Source organism: Hylaeus anthracinus, unplaced genomic scaffold, assembly GCF_026225885.1.
Source record: "Hylaeus anthracinus isolate JK02 unplaced genomic scaffold, UHH_iyHylAnth1.0_haploid 11994, whole genome shotgun sequence".
Classification (NCBI taxonomy): Eukaryota; Metazoa; Arthropoda; class Insecta; order Hymenoptera; family Colletidae; genus Hylaeus; species Hylaeus anthracinus.
Window position 1 is genome coordinate 15,949,963 of NW_026534341.1, and position 27,216 is coordinate 15,977,178.

General features: G+C 40.7%; 5 protein-coding genes across 11 annotated transcripts in view; 2 read left to right on the plus strand and 3 right to left on the minus strand.

Moving 5' to 3' along the window:
* The window catches only part of LOC128888866 (uncharacterized), a 125,041-nt gene that overhangs the window by 62,707 nt on the left and 35,118 nt on the right, over nucleotides 1-27,216 (minus strand). The gene's annotated exons all lie outside the window — the stretch shown is intronic.
* Nucleotides 15,208-17,454, plus strand: LOC128888626 (splicing factor U2af 38 kDa subunit). The gene is made up of 5 exons (XM_054145679.1): nucleotides 15,208-15,638; nucleotides 15,721-15,808; nucleotides 16,049-16,115; nucleotides 16,239-16,527; nucleotides 16,645-17,454. Exons 1-5 carry the CDS (start codon nucleotides 15,595-15,597, stop codon nucleotides 16,880-16,882), a joined length of 726 nt encoding a protein of 241 aa, XP_054001654.1. The 5' UTR covers nucleotides 15,208-15,594; the 3' UTR covers nucleotides 16,883-17,454.
* Nucleotides 17,650-21,937, minus strand: LOC128888591 (transcriptional repressor protein YY1-like). 2 transcript variants are annotated; one of them, XM_054145601.1, is made up of 3 exons: nucleotides 21,349-21,937; nucleotides 19,356-19,911; nucleotides 17,650-19,256 (listed from the first exon to the last, which is right to left on the minus strand). In XM_054145601.1, exons 1-3 carry the CDS (start codon nucleotides 21,920-21,922, stop codon nucleotides 19,142-19,144), a joined length of 1,245 nt encoding a protein of 414 aa, XP_054001576.1. In that variant the 5' UTR covers nucleotides 21,923-21,937; the 3' UTR covers nucleotides 17,650-19,141. The 2 variants fall into 2 exon arrangements, with proteins under 2 accessions (XP_054001576.1, XP_054001575.1); XM_054145600.1 differs by having other exon boundaries at nucleotides 19,356-19,950.
* On the plus strand, nucleotides 21,039-23,592 carry LOC128888662 (gamma-secretase subunit pen-2). Of its 4 annotated transcripts, none has more exons than XM_054145729.1 (4): nucleotides 21,039-21,324; nucleotides 22,380-22,498; nucleotides 22,576-22,680; nucleotides 22,912-23,592. In XM_054145729.1, exons 2-4 carry the CDS (start codon nucleotides 22,438-22,440, stop codon nucleotides 23,049-23,051), a joined length of 306 nt encoding a protein of 101 aa, XP_054001704.1. In that variant the 5' UTR covers nucleotides 21,039-21,324; nucleotides 22,380-22,437; the 3' UTR covers nucleotides 23,052-23,592. The 4 variants fall into 4 exon arrangements, with proteins under 4 accessions (XP_054001704.1, XP_054001706.1, XP_054001707.1 ...); XM_054145731.1 differs by having other exon boundaries at nucleotides 21,039-21,298; XM_054145732.1 differs by lacking the exon at nucleotides 21,039-21,324 and adding an exon at nucleotides 21,589-21,729.
* Nucleotides 23,461-27,146, minus strand: LOC128888565 (glucose-6-phosphate exchanger SLC37A2). 3 transcript variants are annotated; one of them, XM_054145543.1, is made up of 9 exons: nucleotides 26,084-26,375; nucleotides 25,909-25,987; nucleotides 25,692-25,827; nucleotides 25,260-25,628; nucleotides 24,709-24,753; nucleotides 24,296-24,497; nucleotides 24,081-24,229; nucleotides 23,666-23,968; nucleotides 23,461-23,591 (listed from the first exon to the last, which is right to left on the minus strand). In XM_054145543.1, exons 1-9 carry the CDS (start codon nucleotides 26,358-26,360, stop codon nucleotides 23,529-23,531), a joined length of 1,623 nt encoding a protein of 540 aa, XP_054001518.1. In that variant the 5' UTR covers nucleotides 26,361-26,375; the 3' UTR covers nucleotides 23,461-23,528. The 3 variants fall into 3 exon arrangements, with proteins under 3 accessions (XP_054001518.1, XP_054001521.1, XP_054001520.1); XM_054145546.1 differs by having other exon boundaries at nucleotides 25,896-25,987; nucleotides 26,084-26,226; XM_054145545.1 differs by lacking the exon at nucleotides 24,709-24,753 and having other exon boundaries at nucleotides 26,084-27,146.

Genomic DNA, 27,216 nt, shown 5'->3' on the forward strand with positions numbered 1-27,216 from the left:
GTCACTTCGAAACTGAATTCTGGAGAAAAACAGTTTTCTTTCCAGAAAACACTCCAACCCTTATTCATTACCTGACCCCCATCCCTTAGGAACGTTTCTTCCTTAACAAAATGCAACGTCGCGTTGTCTGAACACATGTTTCGCCGAACTGTCAATCATAGGACAAACCCATTGCCGGTCGACTTGGAGATAGCGGCCGTCGATGTTTGGATACCTCGTTTTTACAACCACTTCCTCAAGACACGGTAACTCCGCGACCTTGTCATAAATTTTGCGATAGCCATGCAGCGGCCGACTAACTGCTTTCGACAACCCTACACGTGACGCACCGTTCTTTTCTATCAATGGGGAAGATATTCCAAGTTTCGGCAGAAAGTAAATGATTTTAATGTTTCTAAAAATCCAAAAATCACAAACTGCAGCCATATAGAGAACTGAAACAATGAAATTAATCTTTCCACCAATTTGTTCCCAAGTTCGTGATTTTTAAAAACCCGACTTTGAAATGCAAATGAATTATATCCAAATGAAAATTATCATTCCACTCCTTGAAGTTTTGTCTACAAAATAGCTAAGTTTCATTCTACTGTTCTTTGGATTAGCGTCGTAATAAAATATTGAAGACAGCCGCCTCGAACCGCATCAGGTGGTTTTTTTTTTTGTGAGGGGAACAGCTGAAAAATCTTCTGATGACCAAGATCCCCGGGACGGGCCACTTTAGTCCCGGGGTATGTGGGATTCTTACCCATTAAAAAAACAGCTAACCCTATCTGCGACTCGTTCTTTCCCCCCCGGAACTGTTTAACATATAACTTGAGGGGGGGGGGGGGGATCGTCGTCACTGCGCGCCTATCTGCGCGTTCGTGTGTCTCTGACTCTCGCAACATGAGGTGGCCCGTGAGAAGCATTTTGAAATAGCCGATGAAGCCCCCTATGTCGGAGCTAGGGGGTTCCATTGGTACTCCTCTGTCTTCTTCTGCTGGAGCAGCCGGCGCACATAGTTAGGGACGGCCCTCCACTTCTCTCAGCTTTCTGCTATCACCCCCACGATGTTATCGGGTGTGACCGGGCCTACCTCGTGTCGGAGAGCGAGCCGCTCGGCGCTCCATCGGCTGCATTCAAAGAAGGTGTGCTCGACACCATCCTCCGCGTCGAAGCAGCCATATCCGCATAACGGCGAGGTGGCCTTACCCATCCTGTAAAGGTACTTACGGAAGTACCCGTGGCCGCTCAGGAATTGGGTAAGGTAGTAGTCCACCTCGCCGTGTCTCCGACTGACCCAGGGGCCGAGGCTAGGGATTAACCTAGCCGTCCAGCGCCCCCGGGTCTCGTCGCTCCATCTCTGCTGCCATCGACGCATGGTGTCTTCACGCGCCACCCTCTTCGCGTCGGCTTTGCTGCAGCCGCACCTTATCGCCTCATAGACTTGCTTGCGTTCTCGCGCTAGCAAGTCTATGGGCACCATCCCCGTTATTGTCAACACAGCTGGCTCCGCAACAGTCCTGTACGAACAGGCTACTCGGAGCGCGCACCTTCTTTGGACCGCCGCTATCCTGCGACGGTACTTTTGGAAGCAGAGTGCCTCGGCCCAGACCTCCGCACCGTACAGCAGTACGGATTCTACGGAGGTCATGAGCAGTCTCCGCTTCGCCGGCCTCGGTCCTCCGATGTTGGCCATGAGGCGGGAGAGGGACGACGCGGTAATCGCCGCCCTGTCGGTCGCCTGCTTTATCTATGTCCAGAAGGTCCGCCTGGTGTCAAGCTGAACCCGCAGGTACCTGATGGCGGCTTTGGCTATGATCGTATGGACCCCCACCTTAAAGGGTATTTCGGTGGGGATCCTTCGCCTCGATAGGACGACGATTTCGGTCTTTTCGGTAGCTAACCGAAGACCCGCGTCGTTTATCCATCTTTGTACCCGCCTCATGACCTGATTCAGGCCATATTGCGCGCACTCCGTGTTGCGGGCGACGATAACTGCCGCTATGTCGTCCGCGTAGCCCACCAGGAACGCCTCGCTGGGGAACTCGATCCGCAGGATGGCGTTATAAAACGCATTCCAAAGGTCTGGTCCTGGAATGGACCCCTGGGCCACTCCTGCTGAGACTTTTCTCCACCGTCTTACCCCGGTCGTGTCGTATACCAGGACGCGGTCCGAGAGGTAATCCTCCATTAGGCGAAGGAGGTAGCCCGGTACGTGGAAGGTATTTTCCAATGCCGCAAGTATCCCCGCCCAGCTCACCGAGTTGAAAGCGTTCCTGACGTCCAGCGTGGCTACCAGGATGACATGCCAGCTGTGTCGGTTCCCCGTCTCTGCCCTTTTGGCAGCCTCCGTTATTTCCCGGATGGCGTCGACAGTCGACCTTCCGCGTCTAAAGCCGAATTGCCGGCCCGATAGATCGCCCGCCGCCTGAACGGCCGTCAGGAGGCGGGGCCTGATCATTTTTTTGAGCAGCTTCCCGGTCGTGTCCAGCATACAGAGGGGCCTGTATGCGGAGGGGCCGGTAAGCTGCTTCTTCCCCTTGCTGATCAGGGCTAGCCTCTCTGCTTCTTCCATCGGGCCGGTCAATGGCCGGAGCCCAGACATGCGTTGAGCACTTCCAGCATCGGCAGTGGGCATAGCTGTACAGCCAGCTCCACCACTTCCGCTGGAATGCCGTCTGAGCCCGGGGCTTTCCTGTTGCGGAGGGTCCGTGCTGCATCCTGCATCTCCTGCACGGTGAAGGGGTTGAATTCCTCCACCTGCAGCCCCGCTGACCGTCGCGCCCTTTCCGGGTGGTCCGGGAAGAGGACGTCCACGATCGCCGATGCCTTGTCCGCGGGAAGAACCGCAAGACCGTTTTGGGCACCGATCTTACGACGCACGATTCGGTACCCCAGGCCCCACGGATCACGGTTGACGTCCTCTCGGAGGTCCTCTCAGCAGCGCCGTTGGCTCGTCCTTATGGCATGGCGCAACTCCCTACGCTTGGCCCTGTAGGATTCCCACAGGACCTCGCCTTCGGGAGTGCGCCACGCGCGCTGGGCCGTTCTCCGCAGACGGAGGCAGTCCCGTCGGAGGCCGGCGATGTCGCTTGACCACCAGTGCGCAAGCCGAGGGGCTCTGCGTGGCCTTCCACGGCTCATCGACGCATCACACGCATCGCGGACTGCGTGCATGGTTGCGCCGACGAGCCCTTCCGCCGATATCCGGGTGTAGGTCCTCCTGGCGGACAGCGAGATGTTCTGCATCAGGTAGACCGGCCGTACGATTCGTTCATATTGTTTTGGTTGACCAGACAGATATTACACTACACCTACTAATAAATGAAGTCCACACCTATCAGTTTTATTTTATTTTATTTTATTTTATTTTATTTTATTTTATTTTATTTTATTTTATTTTATTTTATTTTATTTTATTTTATTTTATTTTATTTTATTTCATTTTAAAATTATAAATTCAAATTCTGAATGTTGGAAATAGATACTAACTAACAAACACTATCCAACACTCTATTCCAACATTCAGAATTTGAATTTATAATTTTGTCGACTGATAGGTGTCGACTTCATATATGATAATGCATACACATATGACATGTATATATCGTAGCTGTGCTCACTAGCGCCACGAGTGGACGAAATATTCATAACTTAAAGCTCGGAATTTTGATAACACTTCTACACTACACAGTTGGAACTCCTTATACAGTCTTCATGCTGTTGCATACCCCTACTTTTGATAGAGGTAAATTAATTCCCAAGTCACCCCTAGATGGCAGACCGGAGACCCCTTTGTGGGGTTAGGCCAAGGCGACCAACCCTCACACCTTCGCTAACTAAGGAACATCTAGGGATTTTGATACCTAGATGTTTCCGCAGTTTTAAGGAGAAGGAAGCGTAGGTTACATTTCGTACATAAATACTGTCGCGAGCAGCCTTTGGATGGATTCAAGGCCTGCTGGTGCTCGCGACCGGAACATGAAGACAGTGAGAAGAAGGCGATCGGATCCATCGCTTGTCAAGCTGTCAGATTCGAGCAAGACGCCATTGAGAACAGACGTTCCGAAGCTATTAGCGCAATTGGGAAGAGTGGATTCCCATGTTCCTCCTCGCTTACCCAACTAACGCTAGCGATGATTCTTTATGGCCAGGAATTTCGTCTTCCCTGCAGCTTCGGAGAGGATTGCCTCCAGAAGTGGGAAGGGAAGAGGATGTAGAACGAGGATACTAGGAGTGGATCCGAGGAAAAATGAAGAAGATCCACGAATTTGTTCGACGCCGTTTGGATGTTTACAGTTCGAAAATGAAATCCTGGTACAACAGCCGCGTGAACACAGTGGAGTTTCAGCCCGAAGAACGAGTGTGGTTGTACCAACCACGAAGAGTGAAAGGAAAGTGCCCGAAATTACAAACGGACTGGGAAGGTCCTTATATGGTGGTGGACCGAATAAATAACATCATCTACAGGATTCAACGTTTACTCAAGAGGAAGTGCAAGGTGGTCCATGATTTCGGGGGATCCCCAGGTAGCGTAAGCAAGGTGTGGTCAGCACTCGAAAATAGGTGTCCCTGTTCACTGGCCGGACGAGCGACGCTGTTGCTCGGGTCGGTCAGAGGGGACATCGCGAGCTCGGGAGCGTTGTTGGGTGCACAGATGGTACCTTGGACGACACCACTCGCCTAGAAGAGCCAAGAGAAATCAGAAGTTGAAAAGGCGAGTTTAGAGCTTTGGGAGATTGATTGAGGAACGGGGCGATAGCACATCCACAAGGCGTGGTTCCCTGCTGTCGTGCTTGGTTCGCCTTTTTGTCTTCCCGGTTCAGTACGGCTCCACCGATTTTTCTTTTTAGAAAGGGAAAGGAATTAATATGGAATTTATTTTTGCAAGGAAACTCCGAGACGAATCATCAGACGAATGGATTCGATTTTGGACACCCAGGACGTCGATAAGAATATTGGATTTTCCCGATCACAGGATGACTGAAGTTCTCCGCTCTCTCCACCCAAAAAGAAGAAGGATCTTCGTAAAAGTTGAAGATCAGTCAAGAAAGAAGTATTCAGGTTCGAAGACGCAAGTAGAGTGTGAAGACAAGGAGGATCCACATACCCACGCCTTGTCCAAGGTTTTTGGGTGGTTTTCCCTTGGACGTGAAAGCAAATGGCGAGGCGGCGGACAGAGGGGGGCCACGAAGCATCTTCCATTCTTCCGGACCAACGGCTGCAAAGAACAACGGGACTGCGGCGGTCGGGACGCCCGCTTCTTCAGAGGGGGAGGCAGTGTTGCGAGCACCCTTTGGATAGTTTCAAGGTCTGCTGGTGCTCGCGACCGAAACATGAAGACAACGAGAAGAAGGCGATCGGATCGATCGCCTGTCAAGCTGTCAGATTCGAGCAAGACGCCATTGAGAGCAAACGTTTCGAAGCTATATTTAATTACATTCCTGTTGTACATATTTCTATTGTAAAGCTGTTTGTTATTTATTAAAGTTCGTGTTAAGGGTGCGCAGGAGACAAACTGGCGCCACCAACGGAAAGTAGGTGAACTCCTAGATAGTTTTTCCCGGTTTTCAGGCACAATAATAAAAAAAACATATCATAATTATCCATTTCGTAATCAGGGGAAGTAAATCTATCGTTTCGTCAAGCGTATTTTGGAAAAAATTGAAAAAAAAAAATTTTTTTGCCTTTGAAAAGCGAAAAGCGAAATTGCAAAATGTGTAACTATCCCCCGCAACGGAATACTTGTATAACTGTCATTATGTAACTTTTTCATTACACTGGTAACAAATTTGATTTGAAAAAATCAAAAAATCGTTCAATTTTTACTTAATAACAAGTTGGACTTATAAAAGAGAAACGAAGAATCAATATTATTTCCAAAAATTTGTTTAGTTACGAATTGAAGGTTAACATAAATAGGTATACTTTATACAGATTTTTAAAAATAAAATTAAATGATAGACTACTTACAAAGTTTCTGTAAATATTCTTCGGAATCAACAAGCTTCTTACATCTCGACTGATATTCTACAAAAGAGTCTTCAAAATGATTGTTGCACTTATTGTCGTTGCAATCTGGTACAACTATTCCACACCATGGATCATTGATATCTGTCTTCATGTTTGACGTAATTATGACTTTTATTTTCTGATTCACCAAGGTTGGCCTTTCCTTTTCGCATAAGTAGGGCAGCTGTTGCGAGTCCGTGCGGTTTTATTTTAAGAGCTTAGAGTTTTTCTGGCGTTCGCGCCGCACGTGACAAAATTTATTAGAACTGCATGCGACTTAGTCAGGATTAAGTTAATTTAAGATAAATTAAGAAATGTAATATGAACTTTATTATAACTGTTTAAATATAACTAATTTAACACAAAAGTTGAATTTCTTTACTTTAAATACAAGCTTTTACAATAGTAAATAATAAACAACTGATATGATATTTGTAATATGGTACGAACATAATAAAGTACTAATTGTTATTTGTGGAATGTAATGATAGTATGCAATGTAAAAAATATTGTATAATAAAAAAGGTAAAACGTTTATGAACATTATTTTTGAATATACGTAATTACATAAGAAAAAGCACACTAACGCAGGAAAGGCACGGATGTTGCAATCGCTTTTGCAACGACACCCTACGGGATCGTAGTACGTATGTAGTATTGCAAAACCATTCTGGCTTTTTTCAGAATGGGTGTTTGTTTTCGATGTACAATAAAAGCATCTAGCAAGGTTCGTTAAATACATTGGTAGAGTATTAGGTTGTAACGCTGCTTGAACTCGGGTACGAATCCCGATTGATGTATTTTTTTTTTTAATTTCAATTTTCTATCAGAAATATACTTTTTGGATATCATGTACTATATACTGCATATTATATATTACCTTACGCATATTTTAAGGTTGAAATTAATTTTTTAACGTAACATATCATGCCGGAATACCTACTTGCTGTAGGTGAGTAAGTCTTTACAACGATTTTTATGTTTGGTCGTAAGTTTATTTCGTTTTATCGTGACAGTGACATGAAGGAAGGTTTGAAAGTTTGAAAATGGATAGTGATTCTGTGCGTGCAAGTTGGTTTGAAGAAATAGTCATCGATAGCAGAGAATCCAAGCGTAAAGAGGACAGAATGTGTGTAATGTTTTCTCTTTCTCTGGCGTGTGTATTCTCCGGAATACTACTGTTAGTTATCATGTACATTCCATTCGTTCGATTTTACTAGTGCTAAAATGAGAAAGCATTAACGTTCCCAGTAGAATTAAATAAACAATTTTGCAGTTGTGAATCTAAAGCATTCATTCGATGTACATGGTGATTACAATTTTTGTTTCCACTGCTTTTTCAAAAATTATCACCCAAGTTCATGTGCATCATACATTGTTCGAGGGAACCGCCGCGAATTTAAATATCCAAACGGAACGTTCCACACGTTATGAATTAAAACGCTGCTTAAGACTAATAGGAAGCGTTTTGCTTTTCCCTTTCTTCGATACGGCGTATCGCAGCGCATAACTGGCCCTAGAACCGGTCGGCAGTGCGCGCGGATAACTTTGAAAACGTTCGGGCGAACGTGAAGGATAACTCGCGTCTACCACGCGAACTAGACCGTCGGCGCCTGGGTGGACAGCGATAACTCTTCCGAGTGACCATTTCGCGGGTGGAAGCAACTCATCCTTTATCAGTACCAGCGTTCCGACCTCGAGGTTGGTTGAGGACCGTCTCCATTTGGGGAGCTGTTGGAGCTGGTGTAAATATTCTACGTTCCACCTGCGCCAAAAATGGTTACGTAAATTAGTTATTAATTTCCAGCGGTCCAAACAAGAGACGTGGTCGTCTATCTGGACTGCCTCCGACACCGCTGTCATTCGCTCTCCCACCAAAAAATGACCAGGAGTCAGTGGCTCCAGATCCTGAGGATCGTCGCGGAGCGAACAAAGAGGACGAGAATAAAGACATCCCTCCACTTGGCAAAGAAGGGTGCTCATCTCCTCATAGGTAAGTTTATGTTCGTCCACGACTCTCCGTAGATGTTTTTTCGCCGACTTAACCGCCGCTTCCCACAGGCCGCCAAAATGTAGAGAGTATGGAGGTATGAAGGTCCAGTTGGTTCCATCCTAGGCGAGAGATTCGGCGACATCCACGTGGAAGCTGGAAGCTGCGCGGAACATAGCTTTCAGCTGGACATCAGCGCCTTGGAAGGTAGTGCCGTTGTCACTCATGAGATTACGACAACGACCACGCCTAGACACGAGGCGATGGAGGCTCTAGAGGTGAGATCTGAAACTACATCTAAATGTACCGCCTTTGTACTAAGGCAGACAAACACTACAATGTGTGCCTTGTAGGCTCGATGTCCTCTGCCCTTGGTAGTCCTCAGGAGGATAGGTCCTGCATAATCCAGGCCCGTATTGGAAAACGGTTTGGTTATGTGGAGCCTCAGGGATGGTAACTGACCCATACGCTGCGTGGCTGGTGCCCCTTGAAATCGAAGGCAGTCAATGCAGCCACGCAAGACCTGTTTAATTATGGTTTGGCCCCGTGGAATCCAGTGGGACCGCATAAGGTGGCTTCGCGTTAGGTTGACGCCACCGTGGAGAGAGCGCAGATGAGCTGCCCGAATAAGCAGGGGGGCCAGTGCCGAACGTTGTCCGATGATGACCGGGTGTCGTTGAAACAGCGATAGTTCTGCATTTTCCAATCTTCCTCCCACTCGCAACACTCCTTCAGGGTCTAAAAAGGGTTGGAGCAAAATCAGGGGTGAGGAAGACCTAATCTGCTTACCCCTTTTCATGTCTGAAATCTCCGAAGGGAAGTCTTTGCTCTGGCTTAGGCGATGGAGCTTAGCCATGGCTTGGTCGAGCTCTTCCGTTGCCAGGAAGCCTGAAGACTTTATTCCTGTCCCTCTTGCGTTTCGAACGAACCTCAGCGACCACGCTGTTACCCTGTGTAGGAAGCGTAAGTTGAAAAAGCGTGTCAGTAGCTCGTTGGGTTCCTTAGTGGCGATGGTGGAATGACACGTCGATCTTCCTTCTGGCAGCTCGTTTCGCAGTGTCCCCACTTGGACCACCGGGTCTTGTGGGGGCGCGTAAGGGGTTGGGTTGGGGAGGGTCGAGGTGTGCCGGATCACGCCTCCGACGACCCTCCCTTACCGGTGTCGGCGTCCTCTTGTCCTGGCGTTCAGGGAGCTCATAGTTCCCTGAACCAGTACGGACATGAAGACGCGGGGGGCTGTGGGTAGACCGAGCGGGGGCTCGGGAAGTTCATTCCGACGGCCCCAGGGATGGGGACACTGGGCGGGTCTCTCCGCCCGGGGTCTTATAGAGTAGGTAGTGGGGTAGGCTGGTACCCTCCCTCCGGGATTTATGTAAGCTGGAAAGCTCAAACCAAGAGTGACTCGCAGGGAAGAAAGTAGACGAGCGAGTAGTAGCGCCCCACACAACTCCAGGCGAGGAATAGTTAGAGTTTTGATGGGGGCTACCTTGGTCTTGGCGATAAGTAGGCGGACTACTGGAAGGTCGTGAGTTCTGTTTACTCGAAGAAATATCCCCGCAGAGTAAGCTCGCTCGGAAGCGTCGCAAGAACCGTGAATCTCCACGTTGGGAAAATCAGATGTGCAATAGGAAACCCATCTGGGTACTTGGAGGTCACCGAGTTGTTCGAGATCTCGGCGAAAGCTAGTCCAACTCGTGGCGAGTGGAGGAGCCAACTCGTCGTCCCAATCAACTCCTGCTAGCCAAAGATCTAGAAGAATGATCTTGGCGCAGACCAGGACTGGGGCTAGCCATCCGAGGGGGTCGAAGAGACGAGCTATTTCGGAAAGGATGCTACATTTGGTCCAGGCTCGCCGTTCGGAAACATTTGACAGCCGAAGACCCCTGATGGATAACATATCGTCACGAGTATGCCATAGAAGACCCAAGGTATCGTGAGTCTGGGATTCTTAGAAAAGCTTCATCTCGACGTTAGGGTCTTCAACTAATATGCGACTGTTTGCAGCCCACTTATCCAGACGAAATCCTCCAACTGCTAGGAGGGCGGTGAGCTGACGACTGATCTGCAGTGCGGAATCCAGGTCGTCGCCTTCGGTCAAGATGTCGTCAACATAACTATTTTGACGCAAGGCAGCAGCTCCAAGAGGATACTTGTCCCCTTCGTATTCGGCTAACTGTAGAAGAACGCGGATGGCGAGAAACGGGGCTGGAGCTGTCCCGTAGGTCACCGTGGTAAGACGGTATTCACAGACCTCGCTTTCGGGATCAGCACGCTAAAGGACACGGAGCCAGTCGCGGTCGAGAGGGTTGACCACGATCTGGCGAAACATCTTGACGATGTCTGCAGAAACGGCATATTTGAATACGCGCCAGCGGGTCAAAATCACTCAAAGATCTTGTTGGAGTTTGGGACCAACGTGTAGTGCGTCATTCAGAGTGACGCCTGAAAAAGTTGCACAGGAGGCGTTGAAGACCATCCGAATTTTCTTTTCGGGGAAAAGTTTTCACACGGCGTGATGCAGAAGGTAGAAGCAGGAGTTAGAAACCTTAGGTTCGTTCGGAGCCCGTTCCATATGTCCTAAGTGATGATATTCGGACATGAACTGCTGATACTCTTTGCGTAGCATCACGTCGCGGGACTGACGTCGCTCCGAACTGAGAAGAGTGCGGAGGGCTACCCCTCTAGACCGACCGAGGAAGACAGGTGAGAGTCCTTTAAAAGGTAAGCGTACGACATACCGACCTTGTTCATTTCGGAAGGTTGTATCGGTGAAGAATCGTTCACATTCTCGCTCTTCTTCAAAGAACGGAGTTTTTTCCGTAAGCTGCTCCAGCTCCCAAAACCGCTGCAAGTCTGGAAAGGCAGAAGACTCCGTAGCGCCCTGGAGGAGTCCCAGCGAAGAAAATGTGGGAGAGGAGCGCAAGGATGGCACAGATCCCATGAGAACCCAGCTAAACGGGGTTCGGAAGGCTACGGGGGTGCCGGGAGAACCGACTAGCTTTTCCTCGAACAAAAGACCACAGACGTCTGCACCCAAGAGACGATCGACTCGGGATGGCTTGCAGAAGTCTGAATCGGCCAGAGGTAGGCCGGAAATATGAGGCCAAGAAATCTCTGAGATCTCCCTAGAGGGAGTAGGGGCCGTCAAACTCGGCACCACCAAAGCTTCGATTGGGAGTGAGAAGGTCGCGCTAAAAGCGTGAAGAGAACAGCTAACGGTATGTCGCACCTTTCCTAAAGTTTTCCCTTGTACTCCAACCATTCTTACATTAACCGATGACCGTTTTAACTGCAAGGCCTGAGCAATCCATTCGCTGATAAAGGAGGAATCAGCCCCCGTGTCCAACAAGGCTCTCACCTGCACCCTATGACCCTTGGAAGAGACCAGCGAGACGCGAGCCGTAGCCAATAGAGTAGCCAGTCAAGAGCTGGCATTCGCAAAACGAGAGGCGGCCCCCGAGGAAGAGAGAAAATTCAGAACCGGTGCGTTAGGATCCGGGCGGTGGCTGGAATCCTCGTGGAACGCTCGATGTAGCGTCGAGTGATGCGTTCCCTCGCAAGCCAGGCAGCGATTGGTGGATGGGCAGGACGACGACGTGTGACCTGGGAACAAACAAGAAAGATAGACGCCTGTCGTGAGGACTCAGACGTCGGAAACCGGGGCAGGCGCCCAGTGAATGAGAGCCAGAGCACGAAGGGCAGGAAAGTCTGGCCCTTTTGTTCGCCTTCCTCGACAACGTCGTCTTCTGATGTACCATTGCCTTGGTACAAGGAGCAGAAGTCGGAGTCCGTGGACTTGTCGTGGCTGGCTGGGACTGGCCAGTGATCTCATGCCCCCTCTGCTCCTGAACGGCGAGCGCCTGCACACGATTCTCAAGGAAGTCCACCAGCTGTTGATAGGCAGGCGTTTCGGTCGGGTCCGGTAATGCAGTCTCCAACGCCAGGCTAGTCGTCTTATCTAGTTTACTGGTAAGTAGGAATAAAAACCATTCGTCCCAGTTCTCTACCGACTTCCCTAAAGATATAAATGACTCGCGATGTTGGTAAAATTTATCTAGGAGTCGTTTGAGCTCACGGGGATGATCTTCTTCGGCGGGGGGATATTCCAGAAGACAACACATGTGGAAATTGGAGAGTACGCGACGATTTCCGAACCGCCGTTCTAGTGCTGCCCAAGCTCCATCGTAATTGGCTGCCGTTAGTGCCAAATTTTTGAACATTTTGGCAGCGTCTCCCGAAAGACAGGATTTAAGTAACTGGAGCTTACGTACCTTTGGGAGACGCGCCGACCATGTACCAACGCTTTGAACTGGTCTCTGAAGCTTTCCCAGTCGAGAAGGTCACCAGAAAAGCGGGGGAGACACGCCTGAGGCAACACGGCCTCCACGTCGTCGGACGAGGTCGTTGCTGGTTTGGAACCGTCTTCGTTGCTCGGGATTGACAGCTCCTTGACCCACCGCGTCAACTTCAAAGCGTGGCCTTGGTAGCGTTCCTCCACCACCTCGTAGGTATCGTCGGTCACGTACTTGGTCGTGTCGATCTCTGGACGACCGATCAGAGCGTAATGCGTGTCCTCAAATTTGTCCCAATAGCGATCTAATAGCACGCGTCGACTTTGCAGGAAATCCACGTCGATCTTGTTCGACTTTCCCGCCTTCTTCAAATTGTCTCAGAATCGATCGATAAGTCCCGCAACGTCCATTTGTCTCTCCAGCATAGGCGAGGTGTTTGGATCCATCGTTACGGACAAAACGAAGCACATGGACCGTAAGAAAAAAAACACGAAGTCGCGGCTTTGCGAGAAACGAAAGTTTCAGAGTTCACTTGTCGGGAAAATAATCGGAGAAACGTGAGCGAAAATGCAAGCAGATGTTTCGCTATTCGCGAACTAATCGTCCACCGCTTGCTTACAAATAAAAAACTGTACAATTAAAATCTAGAGATACTAAACGTTTATTTTAAGAATAATGTAACGAACGCGGAACGTGTGGTAACGAGTCTTTGTTTCGATTCCCAGGTGCGAGACAAAGGAAAAAAACATAGCGACCGTTAGAATCACTGTATCAGTTATAGTCGAGCGGCACTGTCGATGTTTTGGAACAGCTGGGCACGAGGTCACCGCAACCGTCGTTTCGCACTGTCCTCGGTTAAGAAACGCCACCTTATAAAGTACACGACACGTGTATACGTATTAAAAAACCACGGTGTCACTCCCGCACAATCGTCGCTGCAACGGGAAGAAAGAAAAGTGCATCAGAAACCCCGTGGTATCCGGCTCGACGGACCAAATGTTCGAGGGAACCGCCGCGAATTTAAATATCCAAACGGAAGGTTCCACGCGTTATGGAATAAAACGCTGGTTAAGACTAATAGGAAGCGATTTTCTTTTCCCTTTCCTCGATACGGCATATCGCAGCGCGTAACTGGCCGTAAAACCGGTCGGCAATGCGCGCGGAAAACTTTGAAAACGTTCGGCCGAACGTGAAGAACAACTTGCGTTTAGAGGAACGGAGACAGCGGGGAAAAATCTTGAGTATACGCTTGTAATGCTTATCAATGACTGATTGTGCGAGCGACGAATTTGGGGCAGATCGTGATCGATCGGAGCGTATCGGGCGCTCTCCACTCCCCGCCGCGGGGATTGAGCTACTCGATCCACCCAATCGTCCACGACGGGAAAGACTGGCAGCGCCCGTTCGACAGTCGGTCGCTCGAAATCGCTCGCGCCTCGTCTCCTCGTTTATTTGACTACAAGTGGGATACAAGTTCGTTTGGGAAAAATCACATCACATCACACACAAACATACATTCAAAATGGAAATTGTTTGTTTTAAAAAAGATATGCGAACATTAGTTATAAATAAGTCATATTTAACAAATGTAATTTTAAAAGAAATTGAATGTCGGCGGGCGCGAGACAATATTGCTGTAACAGTAAAACTTTTTTATTTATTAATTTTTTTAAATCTAACTTTTTCCGATGTATTTGTAAGATTTTTTTGTTTACAATGAGACCAAACACGGTATACATACAGCGAAACAGGAAAGTATTTGGCTATGTGTTTGTATTGTATGTTTCATGTTACCTCTTATATCAAAATTTTCTTTTTTTATAAATTGTAGAAGATGTTCGGCAACCGAAGAAAGTATGAAGTAGAAATGGGAGAAGTACACAGCAGCTTGTGCTCGAAGTAGCGGTACGTTATGTACGATACTACGATCAGTTACCAGCTGGGCCGACCTTTTTCGGCAGAATGACCGTTACGACAGTGCCGAATCCTGGGTAAGAGAGAGAGAGAATCATGAATATATTTGGCCTGCATTTGTCCATAAATCATAAATATACATTAGTCGTGCGCGCACTCAATTTGTACTGTGTGCGTGGCGCGTGCGCGGAAAACCCGGACCGACTACGATACCTGCGAACCGCATGGGAAAGCGTGCCCAACATACACACACACACACACGCACGCACGCACGCACGCACGCACGCCATATTATAAATATCATATCAGTCTTTTATTATTTACTTCTTTGAAATGATCGTAACGGACTATTCTGTATCAATTAATTGCAATGCAATATAACAACCTTAACATATACATGACGTTTCTTAACAATATAATATTGAATATATATACATATGCAAAAGTAAAATATATAAGCTCGGGCGCTTCATACTCTTAGTACGATACTGAACCACGCTGAAAGGCATTTTTAGATTATCAGCACACCAGCAGCAGGAGAGACGACACCAGCGCTGTGGTGGAGAGCGTGAAACTCAAGCCATTGTGCAAGCACATCAGTCTTCTCGATTTCATAACGACAACACCAATGTAATTTTATGAAACGAGGAAGCGTCCTTTCCGGCTGATTTTTTTTTTAAATTGTTCCTTATAAAATTCCGTTGCGGGGGATAGTTACACATTTTGCAATTTCGCTTTTCGCTTTTCAAAGGCAAAAAAATTTTTTTTTTTTCAATTTTTTCCAAAATACGCTTGACGAAACGATAGATTTACTTCCCCTGATTACGAAATGGATAATTATCATATGTTTTTTTTTATTATTGTGCCTGAAAACCGGGAAAAACTATCTAGGAGTTCACCTACTTTCCGTTGGTGGCGCCAGTTTGTCTCCTGCGCACCCTTAACTCAGGGGTAATTGTTCTCTACTGGTTGGCAACAGTGAGTCGAAACGAACTCATTTGCCAGTCTATGCCCGATCCCTATATCCTATGTTCGTGGATGTTATAGACACAATGTAAACTGCTGCCAATCAGATTTCGAAACAATTTTCTGCTTGGAATCCATTAACTTTTTGTCTGCTCAATGTAAGAGCAGCGTTTCCTTGTATTACTGTATGAAATAACAATTAATAAAATACATATCCAAGTTTTACGACTCAACAAATTTGTTTGCCCTCTAAGGGTGAGATTCTAAATCTTTGACAATCGCTCGCAAAGTTACGAAGTGAGCGTTTTATAACATCGTATACGCCATTTTGAAATCTGAGTCCCACGCAAAACGTTGTATATGTGTGGGCAAACCAGCTCTTTGCATGCTTTAAAAACCATAACATCGTAGTATCAAAATACTAAGGAAAAACAAACAATGGCAGAATACTTGGCATCAATTTTTGGTACAGAGAAAGACAAGTAAGTTTAAGTTTCCTTGTCAGCGCTTAGTTGAATTTTTTATACTAAATATCAATGCTGTTAAACTTTTTTATTTTTACAGAGTAAACTGTTCATTTTATTTTAAAATCGGTGCCTGTCGACATGGAGACCGATGCTCGCGAATTCATAACAAGCCAACATTCAGTCAGGTAAAAAAACTTTTTCTTAACCTTTTTTCTTTCTATCTGACTACTCTTTACGCTCCCTTCAGACGTTAGCTACAAGTTTTATTTCTTTAAAGAATCTGTTTGGCATCTCTTTTTTATCTTCCTTTAATAATTGTAATCAAATAGATGGTAATTATTAATTTCTTGCATGTCTTCTTCGTTATATTGTTTGGTATGTTTAAATTAGTAAATAGAATGAGCTAATGGATATATTTATTTCAGACATGCTTACTACAAAATCTTTATGTAAATCCTCAGAATTCAGCAAAAAGTGCAGATGGATCTCATTGTAAGTATAATATTAATAGCTAAATGTATATTTAGAAAAGAATCTGTAAAAAATAAGATATGATTTTAAATGGTATAGTAACTTGTACAATTATTAAATTATTGTAAAAATATTATTTTCTAGTGGTTGCCAATGTATCTGATGAAGAAATGCAAGAACATTATGACAACTTTTTTGAAGATGTCTTTGTTGAATGCGAGGACAAGTATGGTGAAATAGAGGAAATGAATGTTTGTGATAATCTTGGAGATCACTTAGTTGGAAATGTTTATATCAAGTTTCGAAGGGAAGAAGATGCAGAAAGAGCTGTAAATGATTTAAACAATAGATGGTTTGGTGGTAGACCCGTTTATGCTGAACTTTCACCAGTTACCGATTTCAGAGAAGCTTGCTGCCGTCAATATGAAATGGGGTGTGTATGAGACTCGAATTAAATTTTGTTTTTACCTTAAAATACTCATTTGAGTAGTGTTATTAAATATTCTATACTATATTTAATTTTTTTTAAATAACTTGAATATTGTTTCAGAGAATGTACTCGTTCAGGATTTTGTAACTTCATGCATTTGAAACCTATTTCACGAGAATTAAGACGGTATTTATACAGTCGAAAGAAAGGTGGAAAGGGTCGATCGAGATCTCGCTCACGATCTCGCGGTCGTGATCGCAAGCGAAGGTCGCGCTCTCGCGACAGGAGATCCAGATCCAAAGATCGTCGAAAAGGTAGAGATGATAAAGGCCGAGATGGTCGATCCGGAAGGTATTAATTTTATTAATTTCCAATTGTAATAATTCTTCATAATAAAACGATCAAATTGATCGGTTAATACGTTGATCATCTTGTCAAACAAAGTGTATTCGCTAATACATTTGAAACTTTCATTTATCACTTGTATAACAAATTTTCTGAGAATATTAATTTCTTCCCTTAAGCAATAATAAGTTGTATGCAATTAATAAAAAGGAGTATAAAAGTTGTACTTTTCTAAGAAAGAAATAAAACTTAGTGTAAACAATTGACTTTGAACTCTTATCAACTGGAGGGTTGAATATAAAATTATTTAATACATAATTGTGTTGAAGTTGATAACGTAACAAACATCACTTTTTTTTTATAGATGTTATATATTAATGTCAACATAATTATTTTTCTTTGTATTCACTCGAGTTCGTCTAAATTACTATATGGTTATAAATAGATATGCTTGAATGTAAACTGAATTATTATAATTTCCAATGCATTAATGAATCTTTATATGTGACCATTGTGACTGTATAAAATTATCACAGTATAAAAGAAATTTTGCATGTGTAATAATAAAATAAAATAACTAGAAAATTGTGTTTACTCATTTTTTAAATCCATTTGTATAAACTTTAAATGAGAAAGCTATGACATAATATGAACATACACCAGTAGTATTCGAACACAAGACAGGTAGTTTTATATATCTCACATTATATTTAACATTACTTCCAACACGAAGCAATTATTATTACAATGTGCAAGAAATTATGCTGAATGCTCCTAGTATAGTGTTGATAAAAAATATTTATTAGCAGACCAATATCAGACTAAGCTTCTATGTTTCCACCAGGCATTCGAAATATTACAAAGATTTCTCAAACTTCTTTCCCCAACCAAATAGATCTAATTGTATAGGCCAAATTACATTGTATGCTACTGGCAGAATTCATATCAATGTTTCATATTTTATTACAAACTGAAATTATCAATTTGAAATATTTACGACTTCTAGAAACACCTTATACATAGTGTAAAAGATGCACAAAATTATTAGAATATATAAAAGCCAAAAATTATTCGATAGGAAAGAAATTCAAGATTGTAGTCTCATACAACAAAACATGTGTTAATATCTTAGAAAATGAGCTTTAAAGAAACACTTTGAAAATATTTCGTATTCTCGTAAATGAATAATACAGCTATAAAAAGGAAATACATAGCTGCAAAGAAATATTTATGAAAGAATATACTTTACACAATTTAAATAAATAATCCAAATTCCTTTTATAAATAATGTTAGAATTATTATGTAGGTTGAATTGTAGATATACGTTTTAACGTTATAGCTGCATGTATAAAACTGTGATATGCGAATGTTAATGAATAACGATGTAATGGGATGCACGCAATCGCCATTTAATACAGTCGATATTATAAATCTATCTATAAACTATTGCTTCTTACTTCGAAATGACACGAATTTCTTAACAACTTCGTTAATGTCATTGTATCGATGCACATGTATACATCACAATGTGTTCGTGAATATCACGGATAAAATATATTATGTAAATGTACGTCTTTCGAATTAATCGGTTTCTTTAATGCCGACAATATTAAACGCATCCACTTGCTCTTACAATGCTTTCAATGTCCACCTCAGTAGACAATACTTAAAAACGTCTTAATAATTTTACAGGAATTAAGGTATCATATTTTGCGGACATTAAACTATAATATACAATAGACGCATTTATGTTTCTTCCTTTTTTCCAATGACTATTAACAATTACCATTACATAGTGTAAAAAGTATATTAAAGTGGTACAATTAAGTCCGACGGAAAAGACGTATTTTGTAGTTTATTCTCATCAGAATTTCTCCAAAATATACTGTATACAATATTTTACTTTACGTATAAATATATACAGTTTCATGACAGCGCACTAGGTATCATTTAATTACTCGGACATGAGATTGAGCAGTGTGCAACATTCTACTTTACACAACTCAGAAGATAAGAACTACCTTCTTTAGCATAGTTTTATTTTATTTTGATGGTAGTATAGTGCTCGTGTTATCGATTTACTTTGCGTCTAAGCACAGAGGTATAAATTGAGTAATTAATTTCATCTTTTAAGACAACTAACAGCTTCTCTGTAATGTCCTGCTCGCATCACTTGTATCGTGAAAATATTTACATTGTTTAGATTACTAATTAATGATTACGATACTCTATAGTAGGTTTAGTAGGATATGAGATCATTGTTTAGGGGGGCTAATCGGCATAAACAATGAACTGTTGGTTATCCACATCCGCAACTTCAACTTGAACAAACTGAGGTTGTTGAAGTTGTATTTGTTGTACTTGTCTCCCAATAGCGTTACGCGACCTAAATTTTAATATTTGTAATGTATTAAATAATTAATATTTATAAAAGAAATACTTACTGATATTTACAGAAGAAAAAAAAAAAATAAATTTTACTTACTTGGCTTTTGCATGTGTTAATATATGTGACTTTAAATTTGTTGATTGTGCAAATTTTTTGCTACATCCATCAAATGGACAAACGTAAGGTCTATCTCCGGTGTGAATTCTAACATGAGTACGAAGATTAAAGTCAAGACTAAACCTCTTGCCACATCCTTCAAATGTACATTGGAAAGGCTTCTCTCCCGTATGAACTAGCTGGTGCCTTTTCAATTTTGAACTTTCAACAAAAGCTTTTCCACATTCAGCGCATACATGCACTCTCGGTCCATGGGTGTGCAAATGTTTACGCATAGCACTGTTGTCTCTGAACATTTTTGTGCATCCTTTATGTGGACAGGCTATAGTACGTTCGACGCCATCTAACACAGGTGGCTTGCGTACTTTCAATTTGTGACCAGGTCTAGCAAATTCTGCCAGTTGTTTTGGATCCGAAAGGTCAAGACCTGGCATTCCATCAGAAATGGAGCTTCCAGAATGATTGAATTTGGCATTGGATTTACCAGTCATATATTCTGTGTAGTCTGGATCAGGCTCTGGATTTGAGCCTTCATCTGGAACATCCACCAGGTGAGGAGCTAATAGGACACTCCCTTTAACAATAACAAACAAGCAGTCCCAAACAAAAGCTACTGTATTTATTTTTGTTTACGAAAAATTATGTATTTTTTATGTGTTCATTAGTTAAAAAACCTTTGATGCATAATAACATAAGCATTGTTCTCCTTAATAACAAAAAGCAATGTATGTAAGTGTGTATATAACATTGCATGTAATATAAAACTAAAAAATCAACAACAAAATATACAAAGTTAATAATTGAATCATTAATTGATAATTATCAATAATTCAATATATACTCTTCATATAGAGAGAACAAAATTATTTGCATGTACATTTACATATATTCAACTGATTTAATGTGTACTACATTTACATTTTTAACTTTTTATTTACTCTTTATAAAAGTATAAATTATAGTATAGAAAATTTACACAGACATTGACAAAGTATTTCCAAAAATTTGAATTCATTTTAATATTACGTTTGAATAAAATATGTAACAGAAAAGATACGAATTAAAAGTTGCTATAATTTTGAAGAACTGAATTATTAAAAGTCAAAAATAAAGATTAGTCTACATTTTAAAAATTCGTTTCATTATAATTTATGGATTCAATTCTATTATTACATCATAGGAGTATTAGGATAAATTTACTGTATAAATCTAATCATTCCTTTATATAATAAAGAGGCACGACAAAGACGTGATCGATCGTGTATCTATACATTTATTTTTAAACGATATTGCATCTCATTTCGTAAGAGAAAATTTTCGTAAGAATTCGTAAAAGAAATAACTAAAATTAATTGAACTTTTAAGGCAAGTTTAATTTAAACGATTTCATGAATACTCGAAAAGAATTATGGATTTCACATCAAATGACGCAAGAAGTCAAAACACGCTTTATATTTGAAAGAATAGATCTAACATATTAAAAAGCTGGCCTTATAAAACAAGGAATTGGGTATTTTATTCGATAAGAATGTGGAAAAATTCGTATAGATAAAAAAGTAAAAGATTAAATAATGTAAAACATTAGGAAATGAAAGATAACGCAAGCGCAAGAATTCTGTATGTTCTGCTACGAGTATGTCTCCGCTCCGCCATTATCATGCGAGAGGATAGATCACGGTAAAAGAAGCCATTTTCAAAATATGGCTGCCCCCTGGCAGCATAATGGCGTTCCCTCGATCAAAACAAACAACACAAACTGTCAACGAAATCGTCAATAATAAAAAAAGTCGAGAACGTATCGTACAAGTACTTGGCATTCCCATAAGAAAATCACGGTATTGATTTGGAGCCCACCGGAAGTGCGTACCCACCAGTCTACACGAAGAGATACCCGTTGCAAAGATTTTCGACCAACTACTTCGGTGTGTTTCATTTAAGTTATCAAAAGGTTAGAAACAAACACGAGACTCACCATCATCAGTACCTGAAGCCCACATAGTCACCGAGAATTCGCCTTCGAGCGTCTTAATTTGCACTTGCTTCTGCTCCCACTTTCTAGCCTTCGTTTCCGAACCCATTTCCCCAAAAATCGTATGATCGGACGCTCGAAATCTCGACGCACCGCTCTTCCTGGCCTTCTTCGGACCCTTTCTCGATGGTCCAGGACTCGACTCGACATAAATATCGTTCTCTGGTACCGGGATCTGATCGTATACGCTCAAGGGATCACTGCCGACGATTTCCTCTTGCGTCTGTAGTATGATTTCTTCGCGTCCTGGCTCTGGAAGTGGTTGAAGAGCTATCATCGGTTGCCCATCCTCCCCCTCGATAGTGGTTTCCACGGTCTCGCAAGGTATTTCCACCGGTATTGTTTCTATTTCAACCTCTTGGATATCTGGTTGAATCTCCACTTCGGTTATTATGTCCGAGGACGCCATATTAATCTCCGCTGACGCCATGTTACTAATCAAAATGGCTGGCCCCCGGATACTCACGCGACAAGCGGGGCGGCAAGTTAGCTGGTCACGTGACTCGCCTCCCACCATTGCATTTGACTAAAGTGGTGTTCATTCGAAACCATTTAGAACTCAACATTTTCCTAAATTCTATTCACTTTCTTTAAAATTTTATTTTTAACTTAACACGCAAACTGTTAATTTCGATTGCAACTTGTGGTAATGTAACACCAATAACGACATTTCATGATGTATTTTGTATTTTGTAAAGTAATCGCCACTTCGATATGCTCCATATGAGAACCGTTTCGTCGTACACGTCATTCGTCACTCGGTTTCTTTTTAAAACATCGCGTTATGCCATCTTTCGGGAAACGTGAATACCATTTTCACTGGACTGCACAAGTTGAGTTTAAGTTTGTCACATCATAAATGTATTTTGTGCATTATTCATGCATTTCTCCCAACGCTTTAATTGATTACTTTAGAAGTACTCCGGTGTATCCATACAATACATAGGATTAATTAAATTATATTGCATGCACAGGTTCGAATCTATAAAATAAAAATATAGGTTATAGTAATTTGAAGTTACCTTTATCGCGATGGACTTATCGAAGATTCCGAATGACAAAAAATTATATCTTTGTAAATGGTATTTTCGTGGTAAGTAATATATATAATTAATTGTGATAATTTAATCGTTTACATAAACATTAATAAGTGTTGTGGTTATTTCATAGCTGGGTTTATTTTTCTACCGTTTCTTTGGGCTGTAAATGCAGTTTGGTTTGCAAAAGAAGCTTTTATCGTACCACATTATGAAGAACAAAAACAAATCAAAAGATGTAAGTTTTTAATAATATTATTATTATGTAAACTTATAAAATGAATCATGCTATTAATACAAGTCTAAACTGAAGATTTAATGCATTTTAGAAGAAGTAAACATAAATTCGACCTAGTGTTCTGTTTTTGATTAAATTTGTTCAAAGCATAGAATATTTATAGATGATATGGCAAATGAGTATGCATATAATATACATAGTAAACATAATTTTGTTAAATCAAATTTTCAGATGTGATATTCTCTGCAATAGGAGCAGTTTTATGGTTGGCTGGTCTTTTAGCATGGATTATTACATTTCAAATACAAAGAGCATCATGGGGTGAATTTGCAGATTCTATTAGTTACATAATTCCTATGGGTATTCCATAACAGTGTGATACAATTATCTTTATTTAATTATCGATTAGTAACTAAAGCAAACTCCAACTAAATTAGCAAATCATAGCTATCATACATTTGTCATTTTTCCTTCATTGTTTCTATTTTTAATGTTATGCCAGAGAAAGAAATTGTCTAACACTCCCACTGATGAAAAAGTAACCCACAAACAGGCTAATTTAACTGGAATTTTATTATATTTTTAATATACAAATTTAAAAAAATTATTAACTCATACAACTTAAGTAAATCACAATACTCAATATTATGAAAATACATTGTTTATTTTAGTCCACTCAAAGGAAATGTTTCTAAAACTCAATAATAAATAGGTTTTAGATAGAAGTACACAGTGCAATGTTATATATACTTTATAATATTTGAAAAAAAAAACTGAAACTGCAAATGCAGATTCGGAAAATTTATTTATTTTCATATTTATCTATTATCTGACATAAGAGAATGAAATTAAACAACTCTCCATCGTTGTCTATACACTTGTATATCTCTGTAAACTAATCTTGATAAAAACTGAAACAATAAAAATTTTGTTAAATTTAAAAATATCCATTGCTGTTTAAAACCTGAACACAGAGGATATTTACCAATAAAGCCAGCATGTCTGCAATCATAAGCATGTAAAACACATTATGCCAACCAGCCCAACGCGATACTAAACCTGCTAATAATGGACCAATGGCAGCACCAATACTACCTGTTCCATCAATGATAGCAGTAACCGTAGCTAGAGCCCTAGAACTGTTTCCTAAACTAGGATGAGTTCCAAGTTCAGCAGACACGACAGTTGTTATCAAGGCATAAGGTCCATTAACTAATAGTCCTGATATTAATAGTAACATTATGTTGATGCCTAAGCCAGAACTTCCAATGTAATCATATAGAAATAACTGCATAATAAATTATATTATGTTTATTTTATATTCTTTGTCATTTTAATAAATTAGATAGTGTAAACCACTTATAAAGTTTACAATATTTACTATTTGAGATAATACATACTGCAGGAACTGCAAATCCAAGCATAAGTGCACATGTTAATGCACTCATACCATTATAATCAGATAGAATACCAGCTGCTATTGCACCAGCGATACCACCAACATCGAATAAAATCGAAACATCTGCACTTAACGTTGCACTATAAGTGGCTGAAAAAAAAATAAAAATATGTATAACACGTTCTAATATATAATAATAATACAATAAGTACTAACTTGATGCTGCAATGTACAATGGTAACCAGTATAAGAATGTATAGCTTACAAGCTTTGCAAAGAATAAGGAAAGAGAATATTCTATGACTCCAGGTATACCCATAGCCCCTATAAATCCAATTGCATTTCCTGTATGATGTTCTTGTACACGCCTATGCCTTCCTAATATTGGACTAGTTTCAGATCGTAAACATGCCACATCCTTTGAAAGTAAATTTTTATAAATATTGATACAAGTAAAGTAGAAGATATACATTCAAAGTTTAAATTTATTTGCAAGAAATACCAAAGCAATTATATAAATATTTAAGTAATATATAGAAATACATAGTAAAAGAATAGAATACATCTTCCATTAATTTAGTTACAAAAACTGCACTATTAATTATGTAGAAAACAAAGCATGCACTTACTTCAACATCGACCTGTTCACGGTAGACACATCGATAGATGAGACGCTAAATACAGCAAATGGGTTATCTTTAGTGAGCGTGTGATATGTGCAAAGACAAAAAATAAATAAAAAAAAAATATATAAGTAAATATAAATGTTTATACAGCATACTACAGAATAATTTATATTATGAAATTAAAGAGTTAAGAGGAATATAAGAGTGAAAAGTAAACAAATGATTAACATAACTATCAGAAAAAGGAAAGATTGTGTTGATGCTGATAATATTTTCAAATGTAATAAAATCTCGACTTAACGGACAAAATTTTGCGATCGTATGCCAGTACACTTGTAAGTTATTTGCCGTTATTAATCCGCTAAATCGAGGTTTTATTGTACATTATATGATATGCAGAAAAGATCATCATAAAACTCTATTAGGGTGAAAAGTTCGTTTACATTCCAGTGCTAAATAGAGATTAATAAAATAGTGGTTATGTACATCGACCAAGACATTTCATGCTGATAGTCATACAAAAATCCTATTAATAAAAAATAGTTTTAACTTACGTCTTCAATATCATTATTACAATTTTCATAATCATCTACATCATTATCTTCATCTGAAGTGTTGTTAGCATCGAATTTTCTATATCTAGGAGGAATAGATGGAATACATCCTATATCCATAGGATTGGGTGCTAGAAATAGAAATATCATGAATCCTGTCAAACCCATTGTAGCTCCAGGTACCATAAAACTTAAACCCCAATCAGACTCCACAAACTCAGCAGCTAGTAAAGTGCCCAGAATATTTCCTAACGATGTATGAGAGTTCCATATTCCAAAAATTAAACCTCGCTTTCCTTTTCCAAACCAATTTCCAACAACCGTAACTACGCCTGGCCAACCTGACGTTTGAAAAATACCACCTGCTGCCTAAACAGAATCAATAATGAAACATATTTGTTTTAAAGAATAAATATTTGTTTGTGTGCTTACCTGAACTAGAACAAAATACCACAAACTGTGGATATTGTACGGCTTAGCAATACCAAAAAGGTAACAAGATATACCTGATGCAAGCATACCAAATGTAAGAAAATAACGTAGGTTTACCCTTTCCGCTATGAAACCACTGTACACATGAATACAAACTTATTATCAGAATAGTTTTTGAAACGTTTTCATCACAATTAAGCTCACTTTAATGGGTCACCTGAGGAACATAGCTGCTGCATATGCAAACAAAAATGCTGAGTCTAACATGCCAAGCAATGCTGGTGCCTCTGCAGTATCTGTAAACAAAATTTGTTGCATGAACATAATTTTGTTCTAATTTGATAGATGATTATTGTTGGTTGAAGTAAATATTACAGAGAATTTGTACTCACCAAATGGAGCCCAATCGCACCATGTATCTCTGTTTGTGCTATTAATTACAATATTATCTGGTGGTGATAGACTACTACAATTCAGACTCAACACATTTTTTACAACAGATATTGGTTTTCGGGTCATATGGTAACAGGTATATGCCAAATATGTAAGAGCCAAGACTCCACCTTGATGCCATGCTATTCGATTGACACGCCCATGTGGACAGCATTTGAAAATCGCACATTCTAATACTTGCAGTCCCCATGGTTCGTCTCTTAATATGTTAGTCATATTCAATAAAGTATATTTTCTCTTTTCTTTTTCTATTTAATATTGATATTGTAAGATATTGCAAAGAATAAATATATTTACTACATAAACAATATCTTGTACACTTATTTGTACTTTTTCAGTTTAATTTTTATACTTATAATCACTATATCCAATTTTGACCATATCATTTAACATTGCATGGTACATATTTTCAGTTTTATTTTAATACTTTGGGCAAAATTAACGACAATACTGTGCATCTTCTTTTTATGAATTACTAGAATTCAATAATTATTTATATTTTCATTCATAAATAATACTATTTATCAATCATAGTATGTATAAGTTCACAACTAATAGAAGACTTTTTTTTACAATACTAATAATAGGTACTACGTTATCACAATCCTGCTTCGATGAAAGACATTATGCACACTTTTTCAAACACATAGACATAACATTGATACATGTACTTTGTCTTTCTTTGTTTTCTTTATGTCACGTCTGCAATTTATTTTTTGTATCTTTTTTTCACACTGATATCTGTATTGCATTCAAAGAATTTAAACTGACAACGAAAGAATAGTTTTAGTACAAAGACTGCAAATGTTACATTAGATAAGGATCACAGTATGATTCATAACCTACAACCACCTACAACAAAGAAAACTAACACGAAACTAAACAAAGAAAGACAGTGTATTGCACATATGTTATGATACAGCATTATCAACCTTTTTTAACTGTTTTTAAAGAACCGTAAGAAATGAAACCCTATTGTAAATTTAGTGGAATGTTACTGTCTCAAGTGATAAATTATAGCACATGTACAGTAAACTCAACATATGTCAATATACTTACATATTATATATTT

Bases quoted from the DNA above. Each gene is read 5' to 3' on its own strand.
- LOC128888626 (XM_054145679.1), top strand. From the start codon at position 15,595: ATGGCAGAATACTTGGCATCAATTTTTGGTACAGAGAAAGACAA. The intron at 15,809-16,048 runs GTAAAAAAACTT...TATTTATTTCAG, and splicing joins ACAAGCCAACATTCAGTCAG to ACATGCTTACTACAAAATCT. The intron at 16,528-16,644 runs GTGTGTATGAGA...ATATTGTTTCAG, and splicing joins TGCCGTCAATATGAAATGGG to AGAATGTACTCGTTCAGGAT.
- LOC128888591 (XM_054145600.1), bottom strand. From the start codon at position 21,922: ATGGTGGGAGGCGAGTCACGTGACCAGCTAACTTGCCGCCCCGCTTGT. The intron at 19,951-21,348 runs GTGAGTCTCGTG...TTATTGTTAAAG, and splicing joins GGCTTCAGGTACTGATGATG to GGAGTGTCCTATTAGCTCCT. The intron at 19,257-19,355 runs GTAAGTAAAATT...ATTAAAATTTAG, and splicing joins TTAACACATGCAAAAGCCAA to GTCGCGTAACGCTATTGGGA.
- LOC128888662 (XM_054145729.1), top strand. From the start codon at position 22,438: ATGGACTTATCGAAGATTCCGAATGACAAAAAATTATATCTTTGTAAA. The intron at 22,499-22,575 runs GTAAGTAATATA...GTTATTTCATAG, and splicing joins TTGTAAATGGTATTTTCGTG to CTGGGTTTATTTTTCTACCG. The intron at 22,681-22,911 runs GTAAGTTTTTAA...TCAAATTTTCAG, and splicing joins ACAAAAACAAATCAAAAGAT to ATGTGATATTCTCTGCAATA.
- LOC128888565 (XM_054145543.1), bottom strand. From the start codon at position 26,360: ATGACTAACATATTAAGAGACGAACCATGGGGACTGCAAGTATTAGAA. The intron at 25,988-26,083 runs GTGAGTACAAAT...TTTTGTTTACAG, and splicing joins GTGCGATTGGGCTCCATTTG to ATACTGCAGAGGCACCAGCA. The intron at 24,498-24,708 runs GTAAGTGCATGC...TTACTTTCAAAG, and splicing joins GTGAACAGGTCGATGTTGAA to GATGTGGCATGTTTACGATC.